The 27,449-nt window shown below is 37.5% G+C and overlaps 1 protein-coding gene across 2 annotated transcripts; it reads right to left on the reverse strand.

The window, feature by feature from the left end:
- Positions 1–3,069: 3,069 nt before the first annotated feature.
- On the reverse strand, positions 3,070–21,144 carry CTSO (cathepsin O). 2 transcript variants are annotated; one of them, XM_081076424.1, is made up of 8 exons: positions 20,697–21,144; positions 17,448–17,556; positions 16,704–16,843; positions 14,103–14,195; positions 12,660–12,781; positions 7,400–7,563; positions 6,728–6,820; positions 3,070–4,804 (listed from the first exon to the last, which is right to left on the reverse strand). In XM_081076424.1, the coding sequence occupies exons 1-8, from the start codon at positions 21,072–21,074 to the stop codon at positions 4,770–4,772; spliced, it is 1,134 nt and encodes a 377-aa protein (XP_080932550.1). In that variant the 5' UTR covers positions 21,075–21,144; the 3' UTR covers positions 3,070–4,769. The 2 variants fall into 2 exon arrangements, with proteins under 2 accessions (XP_080932550.1, XP_080932549.1); XM_081076423.1 differs by having other exon boundaries at positions 14,028–14,195.
- Between the last annotated feature and the right edge of the window lie 6,305 nt (positions 21,145–27,449).

Raw genomic sequence — 27,449 nt, forward strand, 5'->3', positions numbered from 1 at the left:
AAAGATTTATTTGATCAAACATTTTTTTAACCAATAATAAGTAGTCTTGCTGTAATATATTGTGTTGGGAACATGGTGTGTATTTGTTAGGACTCTTGGTGACTAGTGGCAGAAATCTACGTGAAGCTTGCCTGAAGGGGATTTACTGGACAATTACTCCACTAGTTTGAAGAACTGAGATGAGCCTGGGGAACTCTTAAGGCCACAGAGATGGATCAGTTTCTGGAGTATTACATTCCTGGCCCACTTTGAGGATCCTGTGTGTCTCATCTCTTCTTCTCTGTAGGTGTTGGCTTTATTTTTCCCTGATGGAGACCGACTCCTCCCTTAGGTGAGGTCCCAGCTTTGAGCATCTCCATACTCCCAGAAGGGCAAAGCTTCTCCTCCCAGCTCCAATGCTCATGGTCTGGGAGGTAAAGTTAACTCTAATACACAACAGGATTGAGGGAGGAATGAGTAATAGTTCCCTCAAGTGAAGAATGTTCTTTCCAGAGGAAAGGAGAGGTAAACAGGTTAAACAATGACCCAGTTTATTTCTAATAAAAACTATTAGATTAAGAGTTTAGCTCAAATATGAGTTTTAGTCTTTTTTTTCCCTAGCTTGGCCTGGATATTGCCAGTACTTAAATCTGTGCTATGAGAGGAGCATAAAACATGATCAAAAAAATCTAAAATATATTAATATGTACATCAACTTTGACCTAGAACAAGCAGCAAGTTCTTGATGGAAATGAACGATTCTTTGGCCTCAATTACAAGTTTTTTTCTTATAAAGATCATATTGTCCAATTTATCTCTAAATTATATCCAATTGCTTTTGCCTACATGGCTTTTGTGTGTGTGTGCACACATGTACATAGTACCTGGTGCTTGTTAAGCTGGGAGAATACAGAGATACGCAGCATGCAGCAAAAGGCACTAGCTTTGAAATCAGCACAGTCTGGCTCTGCCATTTATTAACTAATTACTTTGGTACAAACACCAGTTTCAGCCCCAGTTTCCTATATATATCATGGGAATAAAATGTTTATTTCATAATCTTTGCTTTTCTCATAAAATAATGAAAACATATGTTAATAGATGTTCTGTCACCAAGATGCTTTGGAATCTTGGAATAAAAGCTGTTTGTTGAACTTTATTCCTTTAACAGACTAAATGATTTAATTTCATTCTTTTTAATCTGTAATTCCTGGTGTTACAAACCTATGTAGTTGTAATGGTTTTTTCTCAAAGGATGTATCAGTACCTCTTAAAAAACATGTCAAAACAATTGGTATTGCCAGCATCTACCCTTGCCCCCATTCAAACTTGCTTCTGCTGCTGACGATACACTTTAAATAATAACTTTTAAATGGGTCACAAAGTCACTATAAGGTTGCCTAATTTAGTATTCACTTTGAGGTTTTTGTGAAATCACACACAGAAACACCTTAATGATTTTCATTATGACTCCTAATTATTATGTGACGATTTCATTGCATTTGTCTTACTCTCATTGGGTGAACTTCAAGTAGTTTGTGATGTCTGGAGCACAGTATATGCCTATGAACAGCAGAGATTGAGCTGAGAAGGTAGAAAGGGGCTTCTCTGTCAGAGCTCATTTAAAAGAGTTAGCATGTTATCTTTTAGGCATTGGGAAGTCCCTGAATGTCTTAAAACGGGAGTAGTACAAGGATTATAATGACATCCATCATAATCATCTGGAGGGCTTATTAAAACAATGTGTTTTACAAATCCTCAGGTTGCTTCTGATCTGGGACCATACTTTGAGAACCCCTGGATTAAGAAACATGAGGTTTATTGGGTAGACTAAATAGTGGAGTTAGATACTAAAGAACATGCATCTGGGAAGGGACTGTAGAAATGGAGAGGAGGCAGGTGATTAGGTAATCGGTTACTAAAATAGAGTTGACCTGATTAAATATCTAAGAGTGCTCTCAATTTTACTGATTGTTTGCTTACATAATGTTGATGCTGTTAACAAAACAGACTGTAGAAGATGCAGGGTGTGGGGACAGAGACAGGAGTGCAGTTTCCAGGCTCTCACCCTCACATGGAAAGGTTCTGGCTCAGGTAGTAAATGGCCGTCAACTGTGATTGGATGGCCATCAGCTGTAACCAGTGAGCCATTGGCCACTAATATAACTGCTGTGGCTACGCTAGCAGAAAATGGGAGCAAGAAAATGGTGGCTGAGGCTGCAAGTGGTGCAGTGAGGGTTGCGAACAGTGTGGCTCCTGCTTCCTGTGTCTCCAACCCAGCCGCCAGCGAGAATATAGTGGTATGACACCCCTACCTATGGCTCCGTGGGTGTTCCTTTTTGGCCTCACCATATTCTGCATTCTTATGTGGGGAGCGGGAGCAGAGACCCCACAGGTCGCCCAGCGTGACACAGGGTTTTTTTTGTTTTTTGAGGGGAAGGAAAGATGATGCATGAAGTTTTGGAGACATTGAAGTTAAAGTGTCTGCCATGCAGGGCCTCTCAGGCGGGATCTCAGCTCTCGCTCCCCACATAAGAACGCAGGATATGGTGAGGCTAAAAAGCAACACCCATGGAGCCATAGATAGGGGAGTCACACCACTATAGTTTCACTGGTGGCCGGGTTGGAGACACAAGAAGCAGGAGCCACACGATCCGCAACCTGCCGTCCGCTTCTCTGCAATCCGCAACCCGCACTCCGCTGTGCTGACTGCACTCTGCGCTTGCCAACCACCATCTTCTTGCTAGCCCCCATTTTCCTTGCTAGCCCCCATTTTTTACTAGTGTAGTCACAGCAGTTATATTAGTGGCCAATGGCTCACTGGTTACAGCTGACGGCCAACCAGCCACAGCTGATGGCCATCCAATCACAGTTGATGGCCATTTATTACCTGAGTGAGCATCTTTCCACATGAGGGCGAGAGCCTGGAAACTGCACTCCTGGCTCTGTCCCCACAGTGTCTATGGAGAAAACCAAAAATTAAATACATGGATTTGGAACAGAGCAAACCCTTGTGTGAACGCAAAGCACAATGACACTGTGTTCACAAAATATAAGCCATACGCTATGAACAGAATCTTCTTTACACAAAGTCAAATATAGGTTGTTTTATTATAAATGTCATCAAAATCCAGAGCAGCTGAGAGGTATTAATCATGGTGCAATCTTAAAAATTCTTTAGCATTTGAAAAAGAGTATCAGAAAAGCATTTACATTATACAGAAATCAGAAAACAAACACAAACATGGGTCCACTTTGGCATACTTAGATAATTAGAATATTAACCAATTAAAATATCAATGTTTTTCTTCCTGGAACATTTGTAAATCTGAGTCAACATACATTCTTCTGAGATTTGTTCTGGTTGGTGTAAGAAAAAAATATGTAATGTTTCATTTTTTAATTTCCTGTTTTCTAATAAAGGGGATGAATATAAATAAAGGCCAAAGGGAGAGGAAAACTGGGATATCTTCATTTTTTTGTAGTGGTTGCTGCTACATTTAAAATATTTTTGTTAAAGTTATTTTACATTTGAAAGCAACCACGAATTTTAGAGAAGAAATTACTTACATATGTAGTCTTTCATGATTTTCTTATAATAACTCATTTAATGTGGTTGTATTTATATTCAATCAGAAGATGAGCTCTTATGCTCCCATTTTCTTACACAGCCACACATGATGACTTAGGCCAGAGAGAACATGGGCATCAAGAACCAGAAACCAGGTGGAAGTCAAATGGATGCCCAAGAAAATAGAAGAGGAGAAAACTGGGGAACTCACATTCTAGCTGATACCTTAGATTAAAGAGATTGGACTTTGAAAGGCGTAGTGCCCACAAACGATGGGTGGAAGTAAAAGATGAAAGCTAGATGTTGATAACTTACGTACAGCAAAATCAATGGTTATATAATAGAAATGAAAAGTAAATAATGAGACTTCTTAGCCAGGGAAGTCAAACCACCAGGAAAACTTAAGAGTGTCACAGTAAAGAGTAAGAAAGAGAGTGGGAAGTTGTTGGAAAATACATTATCCCTCAATATAGGGAGAACAAAGTAAGAAATAAAGTCCATTGGAATCCTATTGACAATGAAAATTCCCCAACAATAACAAGTCTCTCAGGCAACACTATTTGAGTTTTTGTTATCACGTAGTTGCCATACTAGTCATTTAATTTCCATCTCTTAAAAAAGTGATTTTGTCCTTTTGTTTCTTTACTACATGATCTCGCTACAGTTCATGAGGTAAGCACCATTTGTTGAGGTAAAGCTATTGTTATTTCAAAATCCTTACCAAATTCCACCTCAGAGGGCTGTGAATATTATAATTGTGAGGGGCACATATCATTTTAGGTTGGCTATTCTTGTATACTTGGGTAAGTTAAGTGGTGATTATATCCCACAAAGGAAAATAAATTCTTATCACCTCTTTAATTCTATCTGAAGTATGACATTATAATTAAACAAATAAAAAACAAAAAACAAAAACAATAATCAAACAAACCCAGATAATAGCCTCTTCAAATTGAAGAGACCTAAACTCTCTCCTAATCTTCATCCCAGAGTAGGAAACTATCCCACGGATTTTCTCCCAGGCTAAGGTTCTGGTGTTCTTCCAACTGACTATGGTTGTCCAGCTTTCCATACGAAGGGAACATTCTACAACTTAGATGAAATACTATTAGGCCCTAAAACCTTTTGTGGGTGAGTGATGCTGAGAACAAAGCATGACCATGCTACAAGTCTTTATGAACCTTCATTTTCGTAGTTGTCTCTTGATCTGATCTATGTATCACACAAATACGGCAGAAACAAAATCTGCAATCCCTAAGGAAAAAAAAAATTATTAGTACGAGTCTATTTCCTCTTTATATGCCTTTTAAACAGCAAATTAAAATAATAAATCAGTTGGTTTCAGAAACAGTTAGCATCTACTAAAAATAATTTAAAGGTGATAGCTGTCAGTATAAACAAGGTGACTCCAAAAGCAGATACTAGAATAGATGACTAATATTTTTGTTTCAAGAAATTACAAAAAACCTCCAACGTGACTTATGAACTTATGAAGTAAATGTATCTGAAATTTTTATTGCACTCATATGCATTGCTTAGAGGTGACAAAATAATTTATAGAATTATTTTAAATACAATTCGAGAATTCAAACTCTAAGATTTGAACTTTAATTAGCAAAAATTCAATAAATTACAAGTGTGCTATGCTTTCTTAACAAACAAAAACATATATCTCCATATGATGGTGAAAGCATTAAATAGTCCGTTTGAAGACAGGATTTCATTCTAATTAGCTGTATTTTTTGAAATCTCTTGGGGCCATGGAATGCTGTCTGCCTATACCATTGCTCATAAAACTAATGTGATCAAGTATTTTACTTTCAGGACAGATTTGGATCCTGGTATAATTACTAACCAGGCAGGCCCTTGGAGAATCAAATTTGGAAACAGGGGAGAAAATATTCCAAATCACCCTCAGTCGCTGGGGGCTGGGGGAAGGTGGGAAGGACATACAGAGTCATAAATAAGGCAATTATGAACCAATGTCCAAATTATGTTCTTGCAACTCTCCTGCTAGAGCTTTGAAAACAGCCACCCCTCAGCTCAGATCCAGGCATCCCAGTTAGAGACAATTTATGTTTAGTAGCAGAGGTTCAATGAGCAGCAGAAGTAATTTGTCAGCATGTTCTAAGAATGTAGAAGCCCCCAATAATACTAAAATGTATCAGTCTGATTGGGTTGCTAGTTCTCTGGCTTAAAGATTTCTATGATGTTAGCTCTTTCCCATAAATAACTTTTGAAAAATATTTTACTAGGGTGATAGAACAGGCCATCAATTAATTCTCATGGATTCTACTTTATAGAATGATTAGACAGTACCCACTGACTGAATCAAAACACAAACTCACAAACTTTTCTGTAACTCTCATAATGTGGAGGGTTTTACAATTTTTTAAAAAGTTGTATATATATTGGACATAATTGTAATGAGAATTTAAATGATTACTCTCATATGCAATTTGCTTGGCTCTAACTTGATTCACAAAATATGTTGACTTTCCTGATCAAAAGTTTTAGAATATAGGTTTGGATATAAGTTTTAGAATACAGTTTAAAACACTTAACTAGCTATTTCAATTTGGTTTGTGGTTAATTAACAAAAAATATTATTTTTCTATAAAAGAGCATGTTTGTCATTTGCCTCTCGATTCATGAGTGTTATACAAGAATTTTGCAGGTGACAAGGGACATATTAAATCAAAAACAATCCTAATTCCTTTTCATACATGTTTATATATTTTGATTCAAAGAAAAAGTGATTCTTGATAATCCTTGGGCATGTATTATAATATACAAATTAAGGAAAATTCATACAGTTATAAAAAGTAAATTTAGAACTAGGAGGTGTTTTTGGAGAACTTTGGCCTCCTAAATTTAGTGTTTATCTGGTTTTTGAAGTACTTAACTTTGGTAAATTATTTTATCTTATAATTTTTTACTATTATATTTGCTTTTACTATAGTTTTTCTTCCTTTTTATAGTGTGGATATGTGCAATAGCATCTCTTTTTAAAACACTATTTTTATCAATCGGTTGAAGGATGAAAATTATTACTGTAAAAGTGATTTGAGTACATTGGAAGCATAGAATGGACTGAACAGGTACATATTTTTACTATATATAAAGCATCTTCCTTGACATTTAGCCTGAAGTTTTAAACATAAATTCATGACTCACCGCAAATATTACCTCCCATTTTAACATAGGCATAGCCATCTACTCCCCAAGAACTTCCCCATGAGTTCCGCACAATCCAATATGGAGTACTTCCTATAAAACACAAAATGGCAACAGACCCTGAAAAACTCTTATTTGCTGTGAATGTATATTTATTTAAAGTTTATTTCTTGATCACTGTAGTAGCTGTGAGAAAACGATTAAAACTGTAATGGAACGCTAACTTAAGTAAACTTGAGCCATACTTAGTGAATGGAAAATACGTTTGAATTCATTTCACTTAATACAGGGCCTACATAACATGAAAATACATATATTCAGAGAATTAGGAATAGGGTAAAAAAAGAATTGCTAGATATGTATGATAAAATTATAGGCACTTCTATTTCCTTAACAATTATCTTAACAATATTCTTAACAATTATCTTAAACATTCCAGAGCGAAAATGTACATTATTTACATCAAGAATTGTCATCATTTTAATAAAGTATCCACCAAAATTGATAGGGAAAACATGATGGCTTACTTATATCTGGAAGTCTACTGAAAGGTTGTAAATGTTTTAGGAGGACTCAGACATAGGAGGACCAATTTTCAGCATTTTAAAGGATGGAGATCATTTGTTATTCAGAGTTTAAGCTGGAAAGTAATCAAGTCTTATCAGCACTTACCTGTTTTATCAAACCCAGTTATGATAACTGCATGATTTGCTTCTCCACTAGAGCAATGATGCTGTATTATGCCTCCCAGATAATCTTGCCAACTCACTGCATCTACTATCCCTACCAAAGGGCCAAAGGTAAAAAGTGCTTTTGCCATTTCGTCTTCTTGGTCACTACCAAAAGAGGAAATATTTCGTTTAGGAGTTCAGTTTTTTAAGGTAAGCATATTTTATAAAAATTACCTCTTTAATCTTTGTATGGTTAGGAGTAGGTTTGGTCGCAATTACAGAAGACCTAAACATTGGAGGCTAAAAGAAATCTGGGAGATTGGCAGTCTAGAATTGCAATGGGCCTCCAGCATATCAGGAACCAAGGCTCTTATTGTTATTGTTCTGCCATTTGAGGTTTCCATTCCCAAGGTCAATTAATGGTACAAGATGGCTGTTAGATCTACAATCTTTGCATACATTTCAGACAGCAGGAAGTAGAGAGATGCCATATTCCTGTTGAAAAGACTTCCCAGAAGTAACACACACATTCTGTATATATCTGCATCGATTTCATTGACTAGAATTCAGTCATATGCCTAAATCTAGATTCAAGGAAGATGGGGAACAGAGTTTTGCAGCTGGCTGGCAAAGTATCCAGATATAATATAGGGATTCTTTTAATAAGGAAAGTGGCACCTCTAAGACTGGATGCATGGAGATACGTCTGCCACACCAGGTGAAAAATCAAGAGACTGATCAACTTATGTTAGTGAATGTCAAATACAGAAATTAAAGGGAAAGGTTACCCCAAAGTGGCAAATATAATTATATGATAGAACATATGTTAAGATGCCAGGAGAAGCGGGACTATATTGTGAAGACTTCAAAAGACAGTTATTGCTTTCTGGACATGGCGATCTATTTAAAAAGTCTTACATTACACAACAATTTGGCTTCATTAATTTTGGAAGTATGTGAGTAAACTATTATTTACATTTTGAAAGGTCAGCTTTGTGGGTGAAGAACACTGAAACCAAGTTACTGATATCTTAGACCATGAAGATAGCATTTGGTAGTTTATTGCTGAAGTAAGACATGGGTGGATTAGTGGCTTGAAAGAGTATATAATCCTTTGTCAGTTGGAGATCAGTTTTTATCAAGGGGATTTTTCTCCAAGATGAGGAAAAAACTGGGGTTAACAGTGGAATTTACTGACGTAGAAACTACACATTCATTTTACATATTTGTTTATGTTACTTTTTAGCTTGAAGATTTGCTTTTGGGTGATCTATGAGCAGTCATTTCTAATTTTTGCTACAGTAATAATAATCGGTATTCATTAAAATTACCCTGAGATAAGTAAATTTATATAATTCTTAAGAGGCATCATGGTAAGGTATAGGCTTTGAAGTTCTACATACTAGGGTTTAAATTCCAGCTGTATGCTGGAGTCATTCCACCTACCTTGCTGAATCAATATAAGAATAAAATTTATAGGTATAAATTTTGTAGCATGCCTAACACATAAATTACTCTCTATGCTTATAATAAACATTGTTTCCTTCCCTCATTTCTAAGGTACCTAATAAACTAATTTTGCTCAGTCTAGGTTTTAGTGTATAATATATATTTTATTGTATTCAATTAAAAATATTTTGTAATCCAATGTGACAAATATGATAATCTCTGTATTAATCAGAACACAGTGTCTTTACCTTTTTTAAGATAACAAAGATATACTGTAAACACAAGACTTCAAACATCCAGTCATAGGGACATCATGATGGAAGGAGAAAGATCAAGAAGGAGAAATATTTTTTAGAATGCAAAGGGTAATTAACATTGTAGAATCAAAGAAACAATTTGGAAATAATCCATGCTTTGAGGCAGAGCTAAAGAAAAGATATCAGAGATACTGGAAACTATGAAACAGGAGGACATGTCATAGGCAGGCAAATAGGCTAACTAACACCATTGTTTTCACTTGTCTTTTAGAAAAGTGTTGGCTTTTAATTAAGTTAAAGTAACTCCAAACAGCATCTTTGTTCCCTTATTACCCCAATAGAGAACTCCTCTGAAAATATACATTGTTGATAATGGATATATTATTAAGCCTTGTTCCATAGTCTTACTATTCATTTAACAGATCAGTAAGATACAAATCCTACAGTCTTGAAAGAATTTTCCCAAATTTTATTGTCATAAAGATTTAGTGATGAAGGCCAGTCTTATCTATTAGAGACGCTTGAAGAGTATGTGGCTTTCCATCTCATCTTCCCTAAAATTCAGTGTGATATACTGTGTTCTGGTTTTTCAGTCCATTGTTATATGTAGTAGCTTCCTTCCTTTTTTATTTAAATAATCAAGTTCATATTCTGAGTTGTGAAATGTCTTTCTTGGGATCTGATAAGCAAAATACTACATGAAGAAGACTGGGACTGAATGGTCATTTTACTTTGACTAGATGATGCTATGACTCAATGTTGTTTTTTTTTAGGTCTTTTGAAGTTCTGTACAAGATTTTATGGAATTTTTGGCGGTAAGCTGTGCCCTGGGCTGACATTGTTGGAAAACACTAAAAAACTAAGAGCTCACGGCCTTAAAAATAGAAGTAAGGGGAAAAGTATGGGCTTCAAAGTTGGACAGATAGGCATTCTAATCTGGCTTTACTAGCTGTGTGACCTTCCCTGAGTCTCAGGCATTTCAGACAGAAGCGGTGATGTTAAAGTGCGAGGGGCCTGACCAATGCCTGGTTATGGTAGATGCTGTGGAAGAACTCCCCACATCCTCGGCTCTTATCAGTGGATGCAACCAGCCAGGCTTCCAACAGGGAGACTCAAGCTCTTTGCCTGAGGTCCTTCTGTCTCAAAGAGCCAGGCAATCAAGCCCACTCCCTCTTCTATCCCAGCTGCACCCTGAACTAATAAATCATGGGAGGTGATTAAAATCAACTTGGGTCAATACCTCTGAAATGCAAATTTTACCTTGGCCTCAAGCGTTCCAGCTTACCCTCAGTACTAATTTGCTTAATAAGGAAACCCCTACTTTCCCTGTTTGGTCTCGTTTCCCTATTCCCTTACCAGTGCTTCCTGGATCACTCCCTACATATCCCAAATGGATTCTTGATATTCCCTCCTAAAGCTGTTCTTTAGACTTTTATGTCTCAATTAATGGTAATTCCATTCTTTTTATCATTTTATTATGATAAAATGTCTAGGACCATTCTTCTAACACTCTGTTCTAAGGTTATTACCTAATAACTTTTCTTACCTCATCTCTCACTAGTCTACTCCATCTTCTTTCCACTAGAATCACATTAGCTTCCTCATTGTTCTTTAAATATGCCAAACATGTTTCTGTCTCAGGGCCTTTGCACTTACAGTTCCTTCTGCTTGCAATGGTATTTCCTCAGCCATATGCATGGCTAAGTTCTCACACTTCTTCAGGTGTTTACTGAAACGTCATCTTTTCAATGAGCTGCAACCTAAGACTTTAGACTCCCCTCCCTTTACCCTGATGTTTCCTCTTCCTCCCATGGTTTTATTTTGTCCACTTTAGAAATTATTATATCTAACATACCATACATATTTTCATTTGTTTTGTTTGCTGCCTATCTCTATCACTAAAATATAGTCTTGAGGAAAGGGCTTTTTTTCCTGTTTTGTTCACTGCTGAATCCCTGGAACCTAAAACAGTGTTCAGTAAATATTTGAATGAATGAATGACTAAATCAAAGAAAGGTCTTCTTGCACAGTCTACCACAGTTAGCATAGCATTATATTATCAGAGAGATTAATGTTCAGTGTAAACGTAGAGATTTTTATAGGGACTGCTTCCTTTTTAATCAAAGGGTTGGATAAATCCTTTCAGGCCAATGACAGTGACCCTTACATTCCCTCTCTCTCTCTCTCTCTCTCTCTCTCTCTCTCCAACTTTGCCTATTATTTTCTTTTGTCCTAACTTGTTCAATTTGCTATACATGGCAAGGGATTCGCTGAATCCCTTTTTAGTGACATTTTGAAAATCGAGTTCCTTCTTGTGCACATGCTTCACTTATACTCTCAAGGAACTAAGAGTGTATAAAGGCACACTTTCTCATTTTAGAAAGTGTGTTACTTTTACTCTCAAAGATGTTGACCACTGTACACAGTGACCTGGCACATTTTATTATAGCTCCTGTCTACTCTTCTATCTGTGGAATTGAAATTTTCTGGTGTATAGTTCCTAGGGTCACCCCGAGAACCCTTGTTGTGGACAGGGGCTATGTTGACAATCTGCTAATCCTCAGCTACACTTACGCTTATTTAGAGGGGTTCCGTTTTGTTCAAGGATCCACTTTCACCCTTGATTCCCTTCAGATCCCACAGGTAAACACTATGTGGATGAAGAGATTCTTTTATATTTAGTACCAATAAGTTATAGGGCAGTCTGTCACCTCATCCAAACTTAATTTAATTTCTCTCTGTTCTGTTTCAAAAGACTGCAAAGTTCCCTTTATGCGCGTGTACATACACACCCACCCACACACACATACACATTTTTTTTAAATAAAGCCACATTTTGGTTGAGTCTTCCTCTGTCTTTATTAGTCCTAAATACCTATTCTGCGCTCTATCAAATGGTCACAAGGGTTCTCTAGCCGGCTTTGAGATTTTTATGGGATTTGAAAACATTTTTTAATGATTATTTTCCTCGGAACCTGTCCAAAATCATCTTATCCTTCAAGTTCTAACACAAGTTCTCTTCCTCAGCCTACCTGTATCTGTCCTGGCATTCCCATTGTGTGCAACATAATCTATCTCCAGTAATACACTCCTACTTGTTTATAAAGTGAAAGTTTCAGTTTATGTTTTTCTTATAGTTGACGGCTTGAAAATGCAAGCACCATAGAGGATGTTAAAAAATGCTTCTTGGTAAGTAGACTGCTTAATATTAACTAGAGGGTCTATACAAAGCAATTTTCGATTGATTCAAAAGGAAGATTGAAGACGGAAATATACTAATGCTAACTATAAAACCTAAATTTGGCAAGAGGAAGGTGGTAAATATAAATAATAGCTTTAACTGGATTTAAATGTGTTACTTTAATGTTATCACTAGTATAATGACACATGAAAAAATAAGTAGAACATATTTAAGGAACAACATCCATAGCACTCCACGGTGACTGACAATTACAAATATGCAGTGATGACTTCAATCAAGTTATTAATTCTGAACAGTCAATAGGTCATAATTTAAGAAATAGGGAGAAAAACACAGTACAGTAAGACATTTACCTGAAGTCATGAGCAGAATAACCTTTGATTGAAAATCCAGACTGTGTATCAGAAAAATAATGGCACAGGCCACTCTGTGCTTTAAATGGGTATTCTGAATCTCTCACCAGTTTTACTTGCGTCTAAAAGAAAATAATCACCCAAAGTGTTCTCTGTCACGCAGTTGTTTTTAAAAATCAAATAGAATTTGCTGCAATGTGTCAAAATAAGATTCAGCTTGGCCACACCGTTATCATGTGGCTATTCATTGGGTCACCTTAAAAGATCTTAAATTCAATCTTTAGGTATTTGTTATGAACATCCTAGGGAGAGTCAGTATCTTTACTTCTCCTTTACTCTTGTTTTTCCTGTACCTTCCTTCCCTAGAACCCTCACAATCTAATAATAAAGTCTTATCTTTCTCTTGAGAGTACAATAGGGCAGCCCACTTTCCTTCAAGGTGTCTAGTTCTGTATTAGGAAGTCTTTGAGACTCATTCAGCACAGTGGTTTATGCACAGGCAATGGTTAGGTCAAGTGTTCTTTCTATCCACTTCTCTCTGTGCTGCTCATCTGGCATATGGTACGTATTGTATAGCTGTCTGTACAGACTTCTTTTCTGAATGTTGAGTGTGTGGAAGGGAGAGGACACAGAATTCATAACTGCCTATAATACAGAACAGCTTCTGACATTCAGTGACTCAAATCCAGCAAATTAATAAGGGAAGAAGGATATTTGAGTTTGGGGAACTCTAGCTTGAAAACCTTTTACAAAACGTAATAGCGCTCTCATTAGCTGGTTTCCCACAACTGATGCTGGATCCAGGACAATATCAGGGAGTATCCTTAGAACACTGAGGGACACTATGGTGTACTACTGGGTAAGCCCTCCACTGGAAGGCAGAGGACTTGAGGTGCAATTCTGGCTCAGTTACCGATTTGGCAATACGATCTTACCTCTCAGGTCTCATCTCTCCATCTATAAAAAAGAGCTACTAAATTAGCTAACCTCTAATGTCCCTTTTCACCTTAATATGCAGAAATTCTATGGAAATGGATAATGATATATTCTCATCTTTCTGGGTCACTATGTGACATGTATCTGCAAAAATAAAAACATCATTTGCCTATTAAGAAATGTTAAGAAATAAACATAAATCTTTTTCGGAAAACAGATCTCAGGTAAGATTTTTTCACCCTTTGAGCATGCTGACTGACATGCCTAGAAGCAATTCATTTTCAAATCTTCTGATTAATTCAAGCTTTAGCCATAAATTTCTAAACTGAAACACATTATTTAGTAAATGAGAGTAAACTGTTAGAATTCTGAACACACATTAAATGAGCAAAAGAGGACGTAAAGAGTTTAAAAGACTGAGAATCTAGTCACCTTATTTAGCCAGTTCAAAGCATTGAGGGTAGACCCTCCATTGCAGCCATAATTATTATATGAACAATCAATGACCTGCTGTACACTCAGATCTTCCAGAGGCTTCCCTTTTATTGCAGATGCTGATTCCACCACACCTACCACACTGAAGGCCCAGCATCCTCCACACTGTTTAAAAACAGGAACAAAACAGTATTTATCATCAATTAATGTTCAAATCAAGTTTACCAACATTGTTCAATATCACAAGTTATCAAATCAACTAAGTGAGCAAAATCTGGAGGACCTACAAAATACAAATGCCCATCCTCTCAATCTCCAAATTGAAAAAAGAAAAAGAAAAGAAAACCGCAATTTTCTTTTAAGTGTCAAAAATCAAATAATTAAAGGTAAATTGGTACTATCACTATTGTAAATTAGACAATGCAAGATAACAGTGAATTTTAGAGACGGATACAAACCTAGAGTGATGCAGTTTTAAAAGACTAGTCAGTTCATTGAACAGATGACTTCAGTTTCTAAGAAGTGTACCAGCTCCCACCCCATTCTCCCATCCATCTTGTTTCTCCCGACGCTGCTTCTGTGTCATCCACCATCTCTGCCCCAAGGATGGAAGCAGTGATGGGGTGAGGTGGGTCATGGATATATGTCATATATATTGTACTCATTATTTGACGGACACATGAGCTGAATGAATTACTTTTTAGGCTATCAAGATGCCAGCATGTGCATGTTATGAATGCAAGTGAAATCTCCTAATGATAGAAACCCATATTAGTCATTCCTCATTCAAATATTGGCTGGAAATCTTCCTGAGTCTGGATCTATTAACTTGCTTTTATTGGACAAACTAGAACAGAAGAATAAAAGAGTTAACCTTGAAAGAAAGGGAGGAGATGGAAAAAATGGAAATCAAGGATAACACACGAGAGAGATGGAAAAGGCAGAGGTGAGTATAGGATTTGGAACTGGGTGGACCTGACTTAGTCGTAGGACCATATACTGCAGAGTTGGCAAAGGAAGAAAGAACAAGTAGCTGTCTTTACAGAGTGAAATTTTGAGCAACTTTATGGTTTTAAGTGGTCTTATTTATATCTAGATCTGCAGTGCCCATACTATAGTAAAATATTCACGAAGGGACTTGACTGCAGAATCTCCACCCCTTGATAAATATGAATACAGGTTGCCGACACCATACCTATAACTAGCTTTAGTTTATCTACCTTTGGCTTTCCCAGGAGGGCAGTTCCTGTTCAAAAATTTCTCTCTAGTATACTCCTTTAATTAAAGATTCCTGATTACAAGTTCCCCTTTAATACAATGTGGACATTGTATTGGATTTCAAACTATTTCATACTTGATTATGAATGAAATAATAAAGCAAATGCTTTGGTGGTAAAATCTAATTCACAACAATATAGAATCCGAGAAATAAAAAAGGATTATCCTAAATAAATGGTGACTGAGAAATTGCTGGGTCCAAAATACTTTCTATACTAGGTGGGTACTTCGACTTATCGGGGTGATCACTTCATAAGTTATATAAATGTGTAATCACTGAATTGTATACCTGAGACTAATATAATATTGTGCGTCAACTGTAATTGAAAAAACAAATTATTAAAAAAATACTTGCCATACAAGGGGAGGTTGAATGACCTGTTGAGGTTTCTGTGCAGACAAATTGAGACTATACGCTTGTGGTGAGGGGATTGGCTTTCCTTCATCAGCTGACATTCCCTATGCCAATGATGGGAGTGCAGAGAGCCAGGAAATGTCAGCAAAGCAGATACCCACCTCCCTCAAACGTCTACCAGCTACATTGGTTCACTGCATGCTATGAGAACACGCATCTACATCTGATTTCAGAGAACCTTCTGTCCATCACAATAACACACAAGCTGCAGCCCTGTCAATTTCCACTCCCACAGGCACACTTCGGGTCGTTTTCAGGTAAACTGCTGTACTTATTGCAGTACTTATATATTTCTTAGTTATTTAACACTTGGAAAACTATGCTGCTACTTTACTTTCTATCTTTTTTTAAATGTGTCACTAAGTTTTTAAATGCTATGCCTTAAACTCATTCTCCCATAATCTCTTTGTTTTTACCTCATCGTTTTGCACAGCTGGTCATATTTAGAACAGTTATGTCTCATTATAGCAGAACTGATTGAATTTCTAAGGGTCATAGATAAAGTGTATGATCCTGTAGGGATTAAGGTTTACTGTGGAGCTAAAGGGATGAGGCCTGAGAACCAGGAAACACTTGATAAATGTGTCTGGAATCATGTTATTTTTTTCAGTTTCCCTTTTAAACTACTTAAGCATTTAGTAGTCAAGTTTAGCTTCTCCAGCCTTCCATCTGCTGTTCTACAGAAACTTTGGTAACTGTGACACAGCTTCTGGGAAGCGCCCCTGAGCCAATGTGCTGGTGGCGATGGTAATTAGAGACAGAACACACCAAGGAAGCTTTATCTCAGAATATAAGACGGACTTAGACACCTGCCTCTCATTCCACCAGAGATTCTCCTCTTATTGCCATTTTTTGAATAACTGGGATGTGATTTTACCTAGAGAAATTATGGGTTCCATTACAAGTTTGATTGCACTTGACCTCAAAGGTGATTTCCCATGCTAAGATGATTAAAAAAGGAAAAAAATCCTAAAACTTACTGTCTGCTGGTTTCTCACTTGCGTTACAACTTGCTTGTCTCTCCAGTCAAATCTTAAAGGCAAAGACACGTTGGAGATGGACATTTGCACTGCTGCTGAGTATTTGGGAAATCTGGAAGTTTTGCTTCTTAAATAAGTAGCTGAGTAGAAACATTAAATGAAAAGACAATATTATATGATAGGGAGTGTCCCTTGGGGTTCTTTTTGGAGAAACTTTTCAAACAGAAACAGCAGCTTTCTAGTAAAGCCTTCCATCTGTGATTTTTATATGTGCTTTTCCATACATGAAATGCAGTCCACTGAAAGCTAGAAAAGGTAACAATTCATACTATAGCGCTGGAGCAGCCACACAAGATGACTTGTTTGATAGAAGCTTGATTCTATCAAAAGCTTGATTATCAACCAGGTTGATAATAACAATGAGTATAATGGTTTATGGTAACCCATGGAACCACGGTGACTTGAATAGAAACAGCACTGGAAAACTGGAATGAGGCAGTGTCCCTTACAGACACATGGAAATGCTTATATGTATAATATTTAATTCTCAAGGGATAATTAGAAGAGTGGCCATGAATTAATTTTCCTGCCAGCACCTGGTACATGCTTGATACTTAGTTAAGTACTTAACAAATGTTAACTATTACTCAATTTTCTAGATTCACAGTTAAACAATTCCTCAAAAATGAAGGAGACAAGTTGAAATGAGGAAACCAATTAACTAATAGCACCATTATACCATACCTTTAAACTCTGCAGGAAATAAATATGAAAACTGATTTATTCCATAGACGGCAGTGGAATTTTCACTAGGAAAAAAAGAATTCAAGTATCGATGTCTATTAAGACTTTCCTAAAAGAAAATAAAAGAAAAAAGCTAATTTATATCACCTATGTTAACTTTCCAATGCAATTTGTATATAGCTAACTTGGAGATATTCTTCAGATGTAAAAGTCAAAGCTTGATTTATTTCTGGCAGATCACAATGAAAGGTTCTATAAGATAATGAGATCAGGTTTATAAGTGATTTGTATTAGAACTATCTGATTCCAGGTATATTTTAGAGGCTGGGAAAGGTATGTTTTATCCATTTGTAATTCTTCTTCACTAAGCATGCTGAGAGCACTAAATATATGTTTGTTTAACACAGTAGTAAAAATAAAATAAATTGCAAATAAGAACTAGATACTAGTGGAAATTGTCACCAACAGGCCCTCAAGCAATTAAACAATTATGACTTTTGAAAGTGTGTCTTTTTTATCTTTGTATTTCCTAGCACTAAGTAATGAAGTATGAAAAGGGAATGAGTAAATAATGAATAAATAAACCTGATTCTATTTGAGCTTTATAGACTCTCTATCTCATTTAAGTTACAAGGCTTTGTGAAAGAGATAAAACCCTGAAAGTGGCCCAGGAAGACTGGTTGGTTAGTCTATCTGGAGGGAAAATATGATCATATTTACAGATTCCTCAGCTTTTGTGATAATTTATCTCAGTTCTGTCCTTTATGTGAACATGCCTCAATTTCCTAATACTACCCTATTGTGGGGATAAATAAAACTTCAGGGGGCCACGATTTGGTACGTTTCCAACTCTAGTTCTTCTGTATTTATTTACGCATTTATCTATGTATTGTGTGTCTGCCTCTTAAACCTATAAGCAAAATGAAGGCAAGGCCTGTCTGTCATTCATCACTGTGTTCCCCACACCGAGCACATACCTGGCATACAAAAGATGTTTAATTAATAGCTGTTGCTAAATAAATACATACATGACATTTTACATACCTTATACCATAAATAGCTTTAAGCTGTTTATTTTTAAGCAAGTTATCACTGGGACTTATCATAATCTTATTTTTTTCCTTATCTTGATGAATCAGAGCTTTGAATATAATTTGGAGTGGAGAAGTATAAATACAGAGAATAGAACTGAAATGCAAAGCAGGTAACAAATAAGTCAGTGACAGCTACCGCCAAGTAATTCAGAGGATTCAGTTATTCTGTAAGTCTTGATTGGCCATCTTTGTGAGCTGAAGTAACCAGGGAAGGCATTGAGAATGTAGGACACTACATTGTCCTACACTACATGCACAGTGTGTGGCAGCCATGAGAACGGGCCTCACAGACCTCCATCTACAGGGAGTCCAACTTCTGTATGCTGAATTACCAGGATTTGACCAAAGGACGCCACAGTTCCCACAGGCTGCACCTAGTCAATGACTGAGCAGTAAGACTGGCCTATTTTGGGGAAATATGGCATTCCCCTGAAAGCTGGATTTTTGATTAATGAGTCCCTAATGGCCTCTCCCACCACCCTTCCTTGGACTGCACAGCAGTCTAGCACACTTCCCCCAACCTTCCTTTGCTCTCTTCTTCATTTAGGGTCAGAGCTGCATTGCAGTCAGATGGCTCTCCCTGACCCTCCACCCATTTGTTCTCAGTCACTGATCCTGTGATAGAGAGAGAGAAAGAGAGAGAGAGAGAGAGAGAGAGAGAGAGAGAGAGAGAGAGAGAGAGAGAGAGAACTACAGATTGTTTTCATAGTAAATCCAAGAATATTTAGTTCCTTTCTATTTATAATAGCAAAACACACATCAAGTCCACCCAATAGTGATTTCAAATCATTTAAATTGTAAAAAGCATTGCAATTTATTTCTGAAATGAACTATTCTTTCAAGTGATTTTCCCGGTCTACCTCGTTTCTTGCTGTTAGAGCAGATTTCATAGAAGCATCACAACCCGTGAGTCTGTAGTGAGCTCCAACTCCCCATCATATTAACAACCCGTGATAGAATCGACATAGGTAAAGATCCAGTTAACATGTTTTTAACACAAAGTAATGGGGGATGTAATAGTGGTCAACTGTATAGTAAATGTCCCTAAAGTCATATAAAATATGAAAATGAACCTTACCCTCATCGATGAAAGAAAAGATGTAAAGTTTTGAGGAATACACAGAAAACATACTAGCAGTTTTGAAAGGAGCAGGAGTCTGAAAAACAGATGCATCACATACTAGAAAAATGGGAGCTGATAAATCAAAACAGCCTTTAAGCAGATCTGGTGAAAAATAATTATCTTTACATATTTTTTGTTTTGTTTTAACTGAATGTGCTTATCGAATGAGTTATATACAATAAGACATATCAGATTCCTGTTTGGAAGGAGACACAGGCCCAAAAACCTTGAGTGTATTATTTCATGATTATAAAATTAGGAAAAACATGTCCTTTTGACATTAATAAATATTTTGTCTTAAAGCTCACACTCAACTTTATTGACACTCATCTAATTGGTCTATTCCAGAGTTTTAATGCTGGGATAAAATCTAAACATTATTATGAAGCCTTTTCAGAATAATATGGAAAATAAATGAAATGCTTCCCCTTTCTCTCAATCAGTCTCCACGAGGTGAACTTGTAAGGTGGCGCATGAGTCTAAGGAGCCACAGTTCAGGAAAATCATAACAGGACAGGAGGATTCTCTGAGCTTGTTCAGTGCAGGCTCTGCTTTATTTGTAAAATTCTGATTATAGAAAGCGGTTATCAGCGCCTCCGTCCGGAAGAACAATGACAGGTTTCTTCCGCTCATTTTTGGATCCTGTAACTGTGAAATGGGACAGCTTTGGAAGCAGGGAGAACTGCCGAGGGGTTCTGCTCAAAGGGGGTGCTTCTTCCCATCAAGAACACTTCGGACAGATCCATTAATCAGTTTGGACGCATCATAGAAATCCACAGTGACAAATCTTGACTGCAAAACCAAATCTTTTGCTTAGCAAAGGCATGGGAGGGAGCAAGACCCAGGCACGTGGGAAACGGAGGGAAAAGTTCCCTGGGGTAAATAAACCCAGTTCAGCAACCCCAGGCGCGTCAGAACTGCGGGCAAGGGGACCGCCAGGAGAGGAAGCAATCGGTGACCCCTCGGCCCCTGCCCAGACTCGGGACGGGAAAAGGCGAGAAGGAAACAGACAGGGAGACTCGTGCTCGGTACCCGGAAGGCGGCTGCCTGTTGCTCGCGGCTCCGCGGTCCCGGCGGGGTGAAGGCGTCAGCGCCATCGGCTCCGCGGCCACCGCCGCAGCCACACCAGCAGCAGAGCAGCCAGAGCCGCCACAGCGGCCGCAGCTCCATGGCAGCGCCGAGGCCCGCGGCCGTTTCCCTTTCGGTTCGTCGGCTCCTCCCCCTCCCGCGTGTGCGGGGCGGGAGCAGCGGAGTGCGAGTGCGGCCTGGAGACGGACGAGCCGTTAGGCCCCATGGCGCTGTACCCGGGAGTCTTAACCGAAAAGCGTGGAGATTCGCGTTCTGCGGGGCGGGGGCGAGCGAAGCCCCAGGCGTTTGGCCACGTGCTTTCTGGTTTCGTCTCCCATCCATTAAGAGAAAAGCCTGAGTCTTTCTTTGTACAGTAACATGCACATACGACCTATTGGGTGTCTTGCACTTCCAGTCCTTTGTTTTTCTCCCTTTTATCTCAAAATGAAAGCTTTAGGCAGTAGCTGAATTTAACTTAGCGTTATTCCTGCTGTTTCTTCTGCGCTGATCCCTCACATGCGGAAATCAATTCTGAAATAATGTTCGCGGATTTGCACACACATCCATGCAGTAGACGTTTGTCAATACGTAACAAAAATGTACAGTTGTGGAACTAATGCACAATTTCGTGATTGATTATGGTATGACCGTTTCAAAACTTTTCTCCACTTGCACAGGAAGATAGGGATAGCACCTACTTCTGGTTTATGGTGAAATTTAAATAAAGTAATCCACGTAAACCACTTTGTAAAATGCCTGGCACATTTTAAGTGCTCAGTGTTACCCTGTTTCCCTGAAAATAAGACCTAGCCAGACAATCAGCTTTAATGCATCATTTGGAGCAAAAATTAATATAAGACCCAGTTTTATATTTATTATATTATATTATACTTATTATAGTATAGTATATTAAAGAACGGGTCTAATATTATAGTAAACTAAGACCGGATCTTATATAAATTTTTGCTCCAAAAGATACATTAGAGCTGATTGTCCCACTAGGTCTTATTTTCGGGGAAACACGGTAGCTGTTTATTTTTAAGGTAGCTTTCCCTGCTCATTATTGTTACACTGCATTCCACCTGCTCAGCTTAATTCATAGTAACACATTATTCATGCTTTCTTTTCCTTGTGTGTATTTCTTTGGAACTGTATCACTTTGTATTAATCCAATACTATGGACCATAGAAGGAACAAAATAAATATTCAAATCAGTGAACATCTCAATCTGGCAGCATCTCCGATTAAGGATTTACTTGCTAGTGGAAGTGGGGACTGCCCTTTGAAGGGCCTGGGTGACTTCAGCTGTCCATTATCACACGTTTTGGATGACTCTTGGAACAGCTCATCTCTGTTTCTCCAATTTAAAGTGCACAGAAAATGTATATTCTAATTCAGCAGTTCTGGAGTGAATCCTGATTCTGTTTTTCTAGAAAGTTCCCAGGGGCTACTGCTGCTGGTAGCACAGGCCACACTTTGCGTGGCAAGCAGTAGACTACATACCACTGCTACTGTTGCTCTAGTTCTCCTCACACGACAGGGAAAGTGGGAAGAAGGCTGGGGTATCTATCTCAGAGAAAATCCTATGTTCCTTTTTGGTTATTCCATCTCTGCTTATTTTCTTGGAAAGTGAGTAGGCAGTACTCAATATTACTGAGTAATATTATCTTCTCTGGGCCTCAGGACCAGCTATGTAGTTAGCATGCCCAGTGTAAAATGAAAATGGAGGCCCCTTATTCATATATTACCATGTTTCACTGAATATAAGACGGGATCTTACATTAATCTTTGCTCCCAAAGACGCATTAGGGCTTATGTTCAGGGGATGTTATCCTGAAAAATCATGCTAGGGCTTCTTTTCCTGTTAGGTCTTATTTTTGGGGAACATGGTATTAAGAATTTCAAAACAGAAACAGTAGTCCATTAAACCAAGCGACGGGTCTTTCTAAACACAGGGTCCTGTGTGACTGCAGAGGCCACGCATCCACAGAGGCAACTCTACTGGGACTTTCTGTTATGATCTTTTAAAAACAAGTCTTCTAGAAGTCTTCAAACTTGATGTCATGACCCTCTTAAACTTTTTAGAACCACCGTCTGATTTACGTCTTCAGTTTTTACCTAGGTACAATGAGTCATGCTATTCTCTGATGCAAAATTGGTGATCAAAATAAAGTACATCTGTTCTGGGTATTAAGAGCAAAGATGTGGAACTTTTCCACATGCATGTATGATGAGATATATTGCTCTTGGAATGTATGGTGATAAAGATTTCATTTAGATAGTAAGTTTACAAATCAAAGTCCATGTTCTTCTTCAACTAGCCCTTTCTTGTAAGTCACGAAAGCTAGCACTTAAAAGCAAACAAACAGAGGTTTGCACTCAGATCACAACTACAGTTCACTGACAACCTACTAAGCCAAAAAAGTTTAAACATAGGCAGTCATCCTTACCGCAGCATAAGTGGTATTGTAGTAAAGCCATTTGAATTAAATTTGCTTCCTACGCTTACATCAACGTCTGTTTATTAAGCATCTATTAAGTGCCAGGTATTGTTCTATGTAATGAGGATTCATCAGTGCATAAGTGACTAAAGAGACAAAATTCCTACCCTCATGAAACTGGCTGGCATCCAGTGAGGAGAGGTGCACAAAAATGTTAGTACAAGTGTCACAGGACAATAAAATAGTATAACGAGAGTCACAAGTGAGAAGGGCTCAGGTTGAAATCTTAAGTAAGGTGTTTGGGATAGACCTCCCTGAGGAAGAGACATTTGAGCAGAGACTTGAAGGAGGTGAGAGGCAGATATTTGGGGAAGAGAAACTAAGATAGCAGGAAGAGTCAGTGCAATGGACTTGAGGTGAAAGTATACCTGGCATGTTCCAGAAACATCAAAGAAGTCAACCTGGATGAGTGGAGAGATAAGAGACGGAGACTAGAAGGCGAGGTAAGTAAGAAGCACACAGTTCACATAGGTCTTTGTGTGTTAAAGGGGAATCAAACTTATTTCTTAAAAATTTTTTTGAAGTTTGGAAAGGCTTTTATCTTGAAAAGTGAAGGTTACAAGTATCTGATAAATTTTAGAATAAACACTGTAAATCACATCTACATAGGAAGTGTAGCTTTTTCATTAAATTGGCAAAATACCACATGGCACTTCCTTCACTCCTGTATGAATTATCTATTATGGCATAACAAATAATTCCCTGACTTAGTAGCTTCAAAACACTAACATTTATCATCTCACACAGTTTCTGTGGGGCAGGTATCTGGGAACAACCTAGTGGGCTGGTTCTGTCCCAGGCTGTCTCATGAGGTTGCAGACAAACTGTCAAAAATGCTGCAGTCACCTGAAGGTTTCTCATCTGAAGGTTTTAGGGGTTTGGAGGGTTCAATGTAAAGCTCACATCGCTGTTGGCAGGAGTCTTTGTTACTTCTCAGGCTTTTGGACAAAAGCCTCAGATCCCTACCACCTGGGCTTTCCAGATGGCTGTTTGTGGCATGACAACTGTCTTGCCTCAGAGTGAGTGATTAGAGAGACTGACAGAATGGGCAAGAGGATGGCTAAGATGGAAGCAGCAGTGTCTTCTGTAACTTCATCTTAAAGTGACATACCATCCCTTCTGCTCTTGGTTGCACAGACCCAGGTGCAATGTGGGGGATGGGAATTACACGAGGATGTGAATACCAGGGGTTGGGGCTCCTTGGGTGCCATCTGGAAAGACACTTACCAACCAAAGACTCATGCTTGACTTTAGCTGCCCAGTAACAAACATGGTCAGTTTTTGTGTGTGTATGAAAATAATCAGGCACTTCATCCATTTTCGCAAATGCTTCTCAACCTCTGGTATTCAAATTATTATTTGTTGTTATTTCTATTCTGTCATGAGTCTTCTGAGTTTACTTCAGTTTTGAATCATTCTACTTCATTTTAAATGGCTTTGCTATGGAGATATTCTGTTGTCATTTGAAATTTTTACTTAATAAACACTCGTGTTTATTATTATGATTTATCAAGCATTGTACTAAGCACTTTATAAATATTACCTTTTTTGAATTCTCCTAAAAAATCCTTGCAGTAAATAGTATTATCATTTCCATTGTATGGATGGGGAAACTGAGACATAGAAAAGTTAAGGTACTTGTTCAAGGTTATGCATCTAGTAATTGGTAGCTCTAGTATTTGAATAGGTGGAATGTGGCTCTTGTCTATGCCATCTCTCTCCGTAGTTCTTCATCATCATTTTTATGTGTTTCATGAAATTCTGTACCTTCTCAAGACATGCATTAATGCATTATCAATGAGCACTATAATTTCATGAGATTATAAACTTCAAATAATCAGCTGAAGATTGTCAAACAATTTAAAACAAACTGAGAAAGATGCAGATGTTAAGCTGCAGAAAATATTTAAATGGGTATTAATTTTATGAGATGAGTTCTTTTGTGATTGTTTTCATGAGATGAGGAATCGTACATTCCTGCACCAGCTCCTGACTGCAGGGTTTCAGGCTATGCATACACTGATATGAAGGAAACGTGTGCATTAACTCTAATCCCTACGGCAACCTTGCAAGATAAGAATTATTATCCTCACTTTCCAAATGTGAAAACTGAATGGCAATTAGTAATTTATTCAAGATCCTAAGCACTAAGTAAGTGGTCATGGTGAGATTAAATTGAGCTGCCAGACTTCAGAGCCCATGTATGCTCTTTCAGCTATGCCAGACTGCCCTCAATTACTGCAAGGCATATATTGTGGGGGGTTTTCATTTATTTTTTTATTTTGTGTTGGCTTTTCTTTATTAATCATACCTTTTGTAGTCCACTATGAGCTTTCCATGTTCTAATATAATTTACAGGAAAGCATGATACTCGGTAACACACATGAGTCGTGGTACTACCTGAGTTGAAGAGGTGTTGTTCTTTTTATCTCCCTATGTTATGGGAAGAGATCTTATACTTCCAAGCAATTAATTAGTTACTGTCTGGATTGAAAGATTTGATTACCTTTGGTCTTGGACTTTACACTGAAAATTTTACTGATACCACGAAATCCCTCCACTCTTTTGTTACGGGTGTTGACTGGGTTCATAGAATCGTTGCAGTTGCCCTCAACCTTGTGTTGCCAGCATTTCATCAGGACTACATAAATCCTGAATATAAATATGTGTTACATAAATTTCTAGGCCTGAGACTTTCAAGTTTCCTTTCTGGCCGAAGAGAAAAAAAATGCTATCTGAACAGCCACCACTAATGGGCAGCATTTGTTAGGCTTTAGAAATGGCTCATTCCAGTTTCTTAGTTGGTAGGGGGAAGGATACAACAAGAGCTGCCGATAATGCAGAAAAAAAAGGGGAATGTGGTAACTCCACTGACCAGCTTCTAAGGAGGAGGGAAAACACCATTATGCTTGAAACCTATATAATCTTATTAATCAATATCACACCAATAAATTTAATAATAATAATAATAATAAACTATTAGAAAAGCCATAATGTATACCTTCATCCTTCAAACAGTTAATGGAACAAAATGCTCTGAGAGACATCTGAAACCATGACTGGTTTCTATGGAAACCTCAATCCATTTCTATTCTGACATTTGAATAAATGTGAACAGAGGAATGCTTTAGCTTTGCTGCAATATATATACTGTGGAGACAGAGCTAATGGGTTTATCTTAGGACCATTATTAACTACTTGTAGCAAAATAGTGTCAGTTATCTCCTCATACACACAGACTCTTCCATAATCCTAAGTATTTCAGGAAATCTGGGATTTGTAGGTAAAAACAACATGTTTTACATGACAATAATATTTTGCAGAAGCCTAAAACATCCTTTCTCTCTCATGTAATAATTTCATGTGGCAGAAATTTTTGTGATCTAAGAAATTTATCCTGGTACCCTTTATTCTGAGTATGTCATTAATACTAATGTACGTTCTGTTTTGAATAGCTCTCCATTCCCCTTTAGTTAAGTGAAGCCTGTAAGAATTATATACCTCTTGACTTCTGTTGCCTATGCAAAAATCACATTATCCCAAAGATCAGATGTAAGAGAAAAGGAAGATTTGTAGGAAGAGGACAAGCATACAAGAAATACAGTCTTTAGGTGGAATTTGTATAGATGAGGGGGACTCATCCTGACTGTAAATCTAGTTTTACACTTAACAGTTCTAGAAAACTTGCTCAGGCAGCATAAAAAAGGGGAGCCACTTGCTGCCAAACTACACAGTTCTTTGTATATTTTAAATAACAGTCCTTTATCAGATGTGTCTTTTGCAAATATTTTCTCCCAATCTGTGTCTTGTCTCCTCATTCTCTTGACATTATATTTTACAATGCAGAACTTCTTAATTTTAATGAAGTCCAGCTTATGATTTATTTCTTTCATGGATTATGCCTTTGATGTTGAATCCAAAAATTCATTACCATTCCCAATGATATTTAGGTTTTCCCCTATGTTATCTTCTAGGATTTTTGTAGTTTAGCTTTTTACATTTAGGTTGTGATCTATTTTGACCTTTTTTTTTTTTTTTTTTTGCATATGGGTGTCCAGTTGCAGCACCATTTGTTGAAAAGACTTTCTTTGCTCCATTGTATTGCCTTTGTTCCTTTGTCAAAAAGATCAATTGACTGTATTTATGTGGGTTTTTTTTTCTGGGGTTTCTATTCTATCCCATAGATCTATTTGCCTATACTTTCACCTAGACCACA

The sequence above is a fragment of the Rhinolophus hipposideros genome (assembly GCF_964194185.1).
Source record: "Rhinolophus hipposideros genome assembly, chromosome: 16".
Taxonomy (NCBI): domain Eukaryota; kingdom Metazoa; phylum Chordata; class Mammalia; order Chiroptera; family Rhinolophidae; genus Rhinolophus; species Rhinolophus hipposideros.